General features: G+C 36.1%; 1 protein-coding gene across 1 annotated transcript; it reads right to left on the reverse strand.

Moving 5' to 3' along the window:
* Window positions 1-325: 325 nt before the first annotated feature.
* LOC108972174 (cactin) lies at window positions 326-4689 on the reverse strand. The gene is made up of 2 exons (XM_018938686.1): window positions 2994-4689; window positions 326-671 (listed from the first exon to the last, which is right to left on the reverse strand). Exons 1-2 carry the CDS (start codon window positions 4629-4631, stop codon window positions 483-485), a joined length of 1827 nt encoding a protein of 608 aa, XP_018794231.1. The 5' UTR covers window positions 4632-4689; the 3' UTR covers window positions 326-482.
* Window positions 4690-11966: the final 7277 nt, after the last annotated feature.

Here is an 11966-nt window from a genome sequence, read left to right on the forward strand (position 1 = left end):
GGCAGAATGCAACCAAGGGCACCTTATTTGGGTGCCAGGTCACTAAGGTATCGCCGGGAATGAACTGGCTGATGAGCTTATCCGTTCCGCAGCATCCAACAACATGGTAGGACCGGAACCTTTCATAGCGGTCGGTCCTCACACCATAATGGAGCTGCTCCGCAAGGATGAAGCATTGAGTAGATAGAAGCATTGGCAACAACTCCCAGGCTTGTGTCACGCAAAGTTGCTAATGAATGGAAACGGAAAATGTGAGACTAAAAAGCTTTCTCTTTGTGAATATGGTAATAAACTCGACAACACTGTTCTAGAAAGAAAAATCGGATTCAAAATTCAAAAAATATTTATTACTATTAAACATAATATTGTTACAGAAATATGCTTTACCATCACAGGGACACAGTAAGATAAAATCTTAATGGGCTTTAATAAAATATAACTTTAATTGAGATAAATACAAGACAGAAAGAATTGATTTCATTTTATCTACGATAACGATATCTTTTAAAATGAAACCATAGTTGAAATATATTATTATGAAACTGACAACGGAATCCTCGTTTGTAGCTGAACTCCCATTCTCGATGTACTATCTTAAATGCTATGTCTTCATATGGTGGACCCGCGTGAAAACGAAGTACGGCAAAGTCGGAGTTATCCTCACATTGTTTCTGAAAATAAACTTGAATTAATGATATCAAAAACAACAAATTATAGATTATATCTATGATATTGATATTATGCTCGTCCCAACGCTTGGTTGCGATATTTATAATGTACATATATTTGTTGTACGCATTAGGAAGAATTTATTCTGATATCTTGGCTATCTTGAATTTGAATATAATCTTGCTGTACCGACGTACAGTTCATGTATTTAGGTTATATTTTTGGGAAACTATTTTTAAGGTAATTGCCAGCATTACTCAAATATAATGTGTGCAGGAGTTAAATTATATGTATAAATTTATGTTATGTAGTTCTGATTTATTTTGAACATTCGTCACCAAATTCGGTTGCATTAAATACGGCAAAAGTTTAACAATAGTGACTCTTTTAACGACCTGAAAAACTATTACAATATGTTTTGATTATCAAATAAGAAAAAAGGGGTGTTTAGCTTCTATTTGTAAAATAGTTTTAATAATATTAATAATCCATTTATATGCATTACAAACGCGTGACCAATAATAAAGTTACGAAATGTAGTAAAAGAAAATCTCTTTCCCAATCTTATCTTTTCTTGTTTTTAATGTTTACATTTTCGAAATTTTTGATCTTTTACAATATAAGATTTTTATTCAGTTAGGACTGGACCGATGCAGCAACAATTTTCAGAGGGGAAATTATAAGTTTTTACTCCAAATATAATCGCGATCATGTGGGGAGTGGAGGAATAAATACTATCAAACGTAACACCCAAAATTTTACAACGTCAATATCGTGCATCGTCATATAAGCGTAAGAAGTAACTGAAATTCACTCTGGTGGTGGGCTAACTTTAGAGATGTAAAAATTAAAGGCCTTCCTCCCGAATCCCAAAAAATCCATGGTCCATCTTTTCAGCCATAGAGAAAATCTAGTATTGTCTGTGTATTTGACGGTGTCAAAACGTTCAACAACACTTCTATGTTTATCCTTACACAGGTGTAGTTTTTGATTGAAGTTATTTGGGCTTTTAAGCTGCGCTAATTGCTACGATTGTTCTGTATACTTTATGGAAATGTATGGGTCGGCAGGACCAAATCTCTAGGGTCCGGTGTTTCAGGCTCCCTGTCGCACAACCGGTAGTTAGCGCAAGAGGATACTCTGTTCAGCGGTCTCAACACTCCTGCACTAATAGCGATTTGATCTCGTAGGAGGAGACACCTGCTGATCGAATGCAAAGCAGTCTGTAGACGCGGGTGCCTCACTAGCACCCGGTAGAATATATTATATTAGACCTGAGGCCGCGGTGCATTCCTCATCTGTCTATTTACTAAAGATATAAAAGTAATCGAGCAATAAGGTTGGTCACATTCCCAAGTTTCAATAAATAACCACTCCTCCGCCAATCCACAAATCGGTTACACGACGGGTGTTAGTCTTTTGATGTTTTTCGGAACCATCTGGCACTATCAGACTTAATGATTACAATTATTTTATCGAAATTTTCGGCAAACGGTTTTCCAGAATCCAGCTCATCTTAGATATCAAAATTAGCTAACAAAGTCCACAATAAAAAAATTTTTATTAATTTTCAAATATCTGGATTCCTGAAATATTCCTTGAGAATTCCAAAATAAAAATAACCATAATTCAAAACCTTTCAGATCTGGAGGGTTTAAAATATATGTGGAATGTTATAGAAAATATCAGATTAAGTTGTACTTTCGAAAATTTGGTGCCTAGCAAGTAAATATATTGGTAGGGGAAATGACTCAAACAATATCTAGAAAATGAAGTCGATAATTGATTATTTGTTTCGAAATATTTTGAATATAGGACAGGTTGACCAAAATTTACAAATATCATATACTTAGGCAAATAAACAAAATTGTAGGTATATTTGTTGTTATAATAAAGACACTTTAAACACGAACCTTGATAAGAAAAATATTGAATATTACGGTAAATATTTCATTAAAAAAAAATTGTAGATTTAAAAAGAATATATGTAATTACATGTGATAATAACTACACAATAAACTATTCAAATAACTTTGTTCAACAAGACTGAGTAATTATCTATTACTTATAAAAAAAAATACAGGGGTGACAAAAAAAAAAAGAAAAAATAAAGGAACTGTTTTTCATTTTTAATATACTGATCATTGCTGATCCTAATGTATCCAAGAAGAACATATGATGCTATTGTAAGAAAAGGTGCCGATAACAATATCTTTGATGGTCTATTACTGAATCTTAGACAATGGGCTGCATCATAATTGGGACATAAATTAAAACAATTCGATTTTTGTTTACGTAAAAAATTAAAAAAAAATAATGCTTACCAAAAAATATTGTGGAGTTACATTTTTATCAATTAAATCTGGATAAAAAATATTAAACTTATATCCTTGAACTATTTTGGGTGGAGGATTGTCCATATCATAATGTGTTTGATTATACTTATTCCATTCAAAACCAGTATGCACACGATTGAAGTAACGGGGTTTACGAGGTCTATACTTATCAGATGCCACTTGAACTACTTCTAAGGGCACTTCGACAGAGAACTCAGCCTCATCTTTTCCCATATCTTTTCGCATTGCTTTGCACATATTCCTTTCTTCAATAGTAAAGGATTCTCTCTGTGATTTATTGTTTAACGATTCAGTACGTAATAATTCTATTCCAAGATAGTTTTCTTCCTCTGTGAGAATCGGTAAATTGTTATCGTCTTCAAGGCTTGATATATATTTTGGAGAGTACCGACCGTCTTCGTATAAATCAAAGAACGTTTGTAAAGTGTTTGTATCAATTTTCTGCTCGTTATCAACATTACTGCCTGACTCAATAAAAGAAGCTGCGCACTCATTCATATTCGATGTTAACATAGCAACCGAATTGTCTTTTTCTTCCGATTTATTTTTAAGAAGATTTAGTTTTTGTCGTAAATTTTCTTGATGTTTATCACGTAAACGAGCTCGAGCCATATGCGCTTTTAACTGAGAAAGTAGACTTTCCCAATAACTAATGTCTACTCCGTCTGATCTAGATTTTATTTTATTTTCTATTTTGAATCGCAACTCATTTAATTGTTTTGCATTCTTCTTCCGAAAAATTTCAGCGACATCTTTAGCTACGCAGTCATGAATTCCTTCTCTACGCCCACATGTTCCGTTTTCAAGAGAATTGTTCGTATTCTTTCTTAGTCTAAACAATTCGTCTTCCACAATTACTGTCATATCATTCCAAAAATCTGTATTTTTGCCTTTATCTAGTTCAACATATATTTTAATGTCAATTAATAAATCTTCAAGATCTTTTAAGCTCAAGCCATTTAACAGAACATACGGCTCGTGCATTTGTATTTCATTTGTATCTTCTGGTTGAAAACCTGACAAATATTGCGCTAACAAATCAATTGGCTTAGCCCGACCATCTTGTATTCTTATAACACTCCGTAGGCGTGCTTGCTCTAAATGAAACTGATCTTCTTGCAACTCCCATTCCTGAAACTGTGCAGCTTCTTTAACCCGTTGCTGTAAAACAGATTGTTCTTCACGTACTTGCTTCTCTAATTCGCGCTCTAACCTTCGTTTTTTCACTTTTTCAAGTTCAAGTTTGTTTTCCAGAAGCTTTTGGCGTGATAAAATATCAACAGCTTCTGTCGATACATTACGCAGACCATCTTTTTCTAATTTTTTCCTCCAAACGAATGTAGAAGTTAAGTTTGAATCTCCAAATGGATTGTCTTGATCAGTGTAATGCTGGTATTCAGTATCCCATCCCATCCTTTCACGCCGACGCATTTCCTTCGCTTCCCTTTCTTTTAAACGACGAACCCTTTTCTCTTCAGGAGTTTCCTTCGCTTTCATGTCATCTTTGAGACGCTTCTTCTCAAAACTATCTTTTAATCTACGCTTCTCTAAAGCCTTTATTAAATTCAATGAAGAACTTGACTCCATATCACACTGACGAGACATTCAGACCAAACCATATACAATTATAACGAAGTCACATTACGCCAATATACTTTTATTTAACGGGGCATCTCGACAGGATAGAATTTATAGAATACTAGCTGCATTGCCGTGAAGATTGCCTGTGGAGACTCCACATTGCTCATAGCTTACTAGATATGCTTATACTATCTAGTTTGCCATATATCGAAAGCTATGAGCTGTCACTTCAACCGTTCGGCAGCGTAATTTCGAAGAGGCAACATATCCTGTTTGCAGATATGCCGACAGCATTTTCATTTGGTAATATGTAATTTAGCAGAGCGAGTCTTAAGACGGTTGTGTTATATTATACAAATAAAGTACATTTTCAAAATAACATTTTTCCAAAAAATTAATATTGTTAATTTACAGACAAATTATGCAAATTTAAATTTAATAAACTTATACAAGCATAAATCAAATATCATTGCTCATTTTAAGATTATTATTTCAATTGGTATATTAAATTTATGCCACAATTATTAGTCCAAAAATATGAATTCTTATTTTTGCTAGAACTACATTTGTAAAGAAAATGATTTTTATCTCTTTCTTATTATCTTATTTTTCCCAGAAATACACTTGTAAAATAAAAGGATCTTTATTATTCTTTTATTTCCCACACAAAAGATTTCAAACATGCGCCACATCAGCTACCTAGCCGACGTCATTTCGCAAATGCAAAAATAAAATTTTCAAGAGCTACATCAACTCGTACCTACCTACCCACCGCCTTTGCGCAAATGGCTATATCATGATAGCAAATGCCCACATACATATTTGGCAATGGCAATAGCAATACGTTTGACAGTTAGTATTCTATAAATTCTATCCTGTCGAGATGCCCCGTAAATAGAGACGCACAATTTATCGATATTTTCATCTTTTATAACTGTCTCCACCAGAAATTTTTTTTTTCGTGTTGATATTGTCCAAGCCAAACAGTACAATAACTATCACTGCGTCGTTCTTTTACCCACAAAAAAAAAACACAACATTACGCGAAAAATTAATGACAACCGAAACCTTCTATGCTACCAAAAGAATATCACATTGCATTTTTTTATTATTTTAATATTTACATCTCGAGAACATAAATTGCATGCATTTATTGGTTTTATTGTGCAATTCTGTAAGCAGTCTCTAGTCACTATTTGAGACATTTCGAGGTAAACCAAGCTTATATTTGCTGTGACAGAGTCACAGTATCTCAACAATTGATATATTAGAGAAAATTTTTATGACTTCAGATGATTTTGCAATTCACTATGTGGCAGACACGAAAATCTCTCAATTGAATACAAACAGGTTTAATTAGCTCATACATTTCATTATTTAGAGACGTATTTACACTTGAAGAAACAAAAATATGTCGATACAAAAAGATATTAAATTTTCCATAACATAATCAAAAAGAATAACTATCAATAAAAATAAAAATATAGGTATGTTTACTGTGTTTCGGAATGATTACGAAAATTATGTGAAATTGGTTTATTTTTAACTTTTTCGTGTTTGATTAGCTTTCACAATAGATGGATTCTCTTGCTCTTGCAAGATTGCAGATTGCAAAAATCCTATACCGAAATATACAAGGTCACGAGAGCACCCATTGCACAATCTAGTGATATATGAACGATTGATTCGGTGTGAATGATATTATGCAAAACTTTTGTGAATGACTATAGTGAATSACTCTTTTAACGAGTATTGTGATTAAATAAATAAAAAAAACTAAACAAATTGCGAAAGATTAACGAATTAATTTTTTAAAAATGCCTCAAACTTCTGAGAAACAACAACTTGTGAATATTATAATTGAAAAACCTGCATCTAATAATATATTATATACAATATATACTACATCTGGATGGTAATTCTTTATTTCTTATTTTGTTAAGTTTTAAATAATCAAAAATTTGAACTTTTTAGCTTACCGAACCATCACGGAAATTATCAATATGTGCCAAAGTGTTTGGAATGGAGGACTTTGTTCTTGACTATTTAGAGAAAAGGCTATTGTCCTTGATCAAGGACAGTGAACACTTTAACAACGCTCAATCCTTTAGGCATTTTCAGTATAACTACAGTTAGCTAAAATGTTACATCGTTTGTGTTCATCGAGTGAAAGTGCGGCGATCCGGAAGCTACACTGTTTGGTGTTGGAGACCGTGGAGACCGTGAATCGCTTTACAACATTAAAAATTGACTATTTTCATCAATTCTGGAGTTAATATCTAGCTCTCTTCACTCATGAAGGCTCACTTTTTTCTTCTTCTCAATGGTTAGCAGGAGATTCTGCTTATTCCTTGCTGACTACTCTTATCACGCCATTTCGATTAAATTCTTAACAAATAGATTATTCAAAGCGTAAAGCTTTCAACTTTCGTCATAGTAGATATTGCGAGAGGATTGAATATTGCTTTGGGATCAGAACGAAAAAAGTCATATTCTATGCTCCAACTGGTTTATTGTTTGCTTTATATTGCATAACATCTTCCGATCTACTTCTAACGATATTGAATACGTAGACAATATAGTTGTCGGTAGCGACGAAGAATCAGATAAATTTCCTTCACATGAAAATGGCCGGCGAATATATGTATATTTTACATAGTGGTATTAGGTATACCAACTCTATTTTTGATATAACTATTTATATAAGTTCATACTTACGAAACCTAAAGAAATAATCTAACTCGGGAGGATGGAGTCACGTGTCGAAGTTCACGCAAGTGAGGAAAGTTCTCTGATCTCTATTCACTTAGGAGTGGCCAGAAACGATTCTTTTACATATGACTCAAGCAGCTTACGACTTCCGGTCCTTGACCAAGTATCCTCTGGGTAGTCTAAGAACATCCGTTTGAAAGCGAGCTAAAGTGAGAAGGCGAAACATTCCCTGCGTAGGGTTGTGCGCTGGGTGTGGGACCCGCCACGTAAAAAAACCAACCCAATGAAAACGCAACAGCCTCGGATGAGGGACCTCACTTTTGATGACGACCATGGCAAACGAAAAAAGGACTACGAATTGAGGGCATGCACCTGGAATGTCCGGTCCCTTAATTGGGAAGGTGCCGCTGCCCAGCTGGTTGATGTCGTCGTAAAAATAAAGGCTGACATCACCGCCGTCCAACAAATGCGATGGACACAACAAGGACAGAAACGAGTAGGTCCTTGTTGCATTTACTACAGTGGGTATATAAAGGAGCGTAAGTTTGGTGTGGGAGAGAGACTCCGTCGCCGAGTACTATCATTCACCCCGGTGAATGAACGTCTAGCCACAATCCGCATCAAAGCGAGGTTCTTCCACATATCGCTGATTTGCGCCCACGCCCACGCCAAGAGAAAGACGATGTGACCAAAGATGCCTTTATGAGTGCTTAGAAAGCACTTATAAGAGCTGCCCCCGCCATGATGTCAAAATCGTGCTTGGCGACTTTAACGCCAGTGTGGGCAAAGAAGGTACCTTTGGCACTAGCCTCCACGAGGAAACATGCCAAATGGGTTGAGGCTGATCGACTTCGCCGGGGCCGAAATATGGTTATCTGTAGTACTAGATTCCAGCATAAGAAGATACATCAAGCTACCTGGCTGTCTCCGGATCGATAGACGGAAGACACGTCTCCAGTGTTTTAGATGTACGTGCGCTCCGAGGTCCTAACATCGACTCGGACCACTATTTTGTTGCAGCCAAGATTCGCACGCGCCTCTGTGCAGCAAAAAACGCACTCCATCAAACACATGGAATGTTCGACGTGGAGAAGCTGCAAACACAACAGACAGCCGAACGATTTTCTATTCGGCTTGCACTCCTACTCCTGAGAGCACTCGTCAACAACTCGGTATAAGGGAACTGCGGGACGGCATTTCAAACTCCTTACGTACAGCTGCATACGAAATCATTGGTTTTCGGAAAGTGCAAAAGAACAGCTGGTACGGCGAGGAGTGCCGTGTCGCAGCGGAGAGAAAACAGGCTGCCTACCTTGCAATTGGGATAAATACCGAGACAGACAGAAAAAGAAAGAGGCCGTAATGCGTGAGTACGAAGAGCTTGATAAGCTGGCCGACAGAGGTAATGCTCGAAAATTCAACGAAAAAATGCGGTGGCTTGCAGAAGGTTTCAAAACCGGAGCATACTCTTATAGAACTCCCAAAGCTGATCTAGTCCACCGTCAACAAACTGATTGGACCTTATCAGTGTGGCTTCAGACCTGGAAAATAAACAACCGGCCAGATATTCACCATGCGCTAAATCTTGGAAAAGACCCGTGAAAAGAGAATCGACACTCACCACCTCTTCGTCGATGTCAAAGCTGCTTTCGACAGCACGAAAAGGAGCTGCCTTTATGCCGCGATGTCTGAATTTGGTATCCCCCAAAACTTATACGGCTGTGTACGCTGACGTTGAGCAGCACCAAAAGCTCCGTCAGAATCGGGAACGACCTCTCCGAGCCGCTCGATACCAAACGAGGTTTCAGACAAGGCAATTCCTTACCGTGCGACTTTTTTAACCTGCTTCTGGAGAAAATAATTCGAGCTGCAGAACTAAATAGAGAAGGTACCATCTTCTATAAGAGTGTATAGCTGCTGGCGTATGCCGATGATAATTTCTTCTATCTTGGAATCAGCGTAAACACCACCAACAATGTCAGCTTAGAAAGCCAACGCAGGATAACTCTTGCCAGCAGGTGCTACTTCGGACGGAGTAGGCAATTGAGAAGCAAAGTCCTCTCTCGACAAACAAAAACCAAACTCTATAAGTCACTCATAATTCCCGTTCTGCTATATGGTGCAAAGGCTTGGACGATGTCAACAATGGATGAGTCGACATTGCGAGTTTTCGATAGAAAAGATCTGCGAAAGATGTATGGTCCCTTGCGCGTTAGAAACGGCGAATATCGCATTCGATGGAACGATGAGCTGTACGAGATATACGACGACATTGACATAGTTCAGCGAATTAAAAGATAGCGGCTACGCTGGCTAGGTCATGTTGTCCGAATGGACGAAAACTCTCCAGCTCTGAAAGTATTCGACGCAGTACCCGCCAGGGGAAGCTAAGGAAGAGGAAGACCTCTACTCCGTTGGAAGGACCAAGGCGCGCGGTTGTTAACTCGGCTCTAATCGCGTAAGCGGTGACTACGCCAATCAAGAAGAAGAAGAATTGCTTTTATTTCCATTTTTTTTTTCAATTTCGTACATAGCCACTCTTCCTTTCATTTCTAATTCCAACATTTTGAATTTTTCATCAGTTTACATTTTTTTTCAATTCTATGACTAATTTTTTTCTCCATATCTAACTTTCTTTCCTGAATTTTCGTTTCCTCCTCGAATTTATACTTATCAGCTTTGATAGCCGCCAATTGTCCAACGGATGATTTCGGAGGCCGAATTGGCCGTTGGTACGTTGATACGGTGTGGACATTGGCGCGATCGAAAGTGCGACATTTGATGGCGCAGCAGGTACACATTCTTCTTTCAAGAATTCTACTTCGAATTTTGGTTCAGGACTAACTGGGCATAAGTGAGGCGAAGGAAGGTTACCTTCAACCAGTAACGGTTGCATGGCCGTTAACCGCTTTCCAAATATTTTCCCCAGCTGGTTGTAATATGGACACATATTAGCAATTTTTGCGGAAATTAGTAAATGATGTTTTATTTACAATCAATTTAAAATATCTGTATAATACTAACCTTCGATGGTTCTGCCGTTGACGCGAGCTAGTCATTGGCTTTACAATACTGCGTCTTCAAATGTCGGACCTTCCACCGCACCAGATCCCATGAGATATCCAACTGCGCCACTTCCATTAAATACTCTATAATAGCGTGCACTTCATTCTCTTTCCACTTCATGTTTGGCTGCTGCCTTTTCCTCTTTGCTGGGGGCGCAACCTTGGTATTCATATTTATTTAAAACTGTAAAAATTCTTTAGAATTTAGATAGAAATTATAAAATATATTTAAAACTTACCTTCCCCAACAATTTAACGACGTAATATATCTTTATGTAAAATGACTGCTAAGACAGGGTTGCAATTATATTTTTGCATGCCATCGCAGAGCCATCGCAAATAATAATCTGCGTATGTTTGTAGTTGTGTCGGTGCACCAAGACGAAATATCTGCAATTTGTGCACCGTGCAAGGGTTTTGCAAGAGCAAGAGCATACCCCTAATACATATTAACAACGACAATCGATTATATCTATCATGATTTCTATTCAGTATATTCACAATGGCAAACAAGATGTGTCGATATACCTATTTTCATTGAAGGGCAAATAGCTCTCTAAAAAATTGAATAAAATATATATTGAATAAAATTGAATAATAAGGTAAAGAAAGGTGACGTTCTCCAGATCACGAATATATATATATAGATAGTTGCGGCTGACTTATAGTTTTAAAGATATTTGCATTTAAAGTTAAAAAATTGCCAACTTTTAAATTGATAATTTGTATTTTGTGAATAACTTTTTCACTTATATTATGCACTTACTAACACTTCACTATAACGTTTTTGTATATTAATTTTTGTAATATTTATTGCAAATAAAGCTTTATTATAATTATTTTGTTTTACTTAAATTCATTGCAATTGCACAACAATAATAGGGTTGCATGCTTAGTATTCACAATATACAAATTCTCAACAACAATTCTCAACAAAAGTTGTCAATTTTTTAACTCTAAATGCAAATATCTTTAAAACTATAAGTCAGCGGCAACTATATATATATATTTTCGTGATCTGGAGAACGACACCTTTCCAGTGATACCCATTTTATCCCCGAAATCCGGGGATGCTATTCTAAATCCCAGCCTTAAATTTTGACATTTTTGCGGATATTGTTATTTTCTGAAGAACTAGGTAAAGTTTAAAAACAAATACCGATATGTGTTCACGAAAAAATAAACTTAAATAAGCTCCACAAATACAACAAGGAATCAAATAACTTAGTAAATTTTTAAAAATTATATAAAAATATTACAAATAACTTGTAAACAAAGAACTAGCATATTAATAATTAGTAAAAAACTTCTAAACAAAAAACTAGTAAATTAATAATTAGTAAAAATCCCTGCATAACGGGTAAAGGTAAATGATCAATCGAGAGATTATCAGATATAATGCATAACAAATGCGATAGGTTACTTTTGTTCTAACCTCGGGGAAATAGTAACTATTTATTCTCTTTCACTACGCGTCAGAGTGATTGGCTTACTCACTCTCTCTCATCGATTTTGCGCAAATGCTACATACATATATTTTATTGCTCTAATTTGGGACCTATTTTGGAAAACTATCTGTAAC

The sequence above is a fragment of the Bactrocera latifrons genome, unplaced genomic scaffold (genome assembly GCF_001853355.1).
Source record: "Bactrocera latifrons isolate USDA-ARS-PBARC rearing strain unplaced genomic scaffold, ASM185335v1 scaffold_383, whole genome shotgun sequence".
Lineage (NCBI taxonomy): Eukaryota > Metazoa > Arthropoda > Insecta > Diptera > Tephritidae > Bactrocera > Bactrocera latifrons.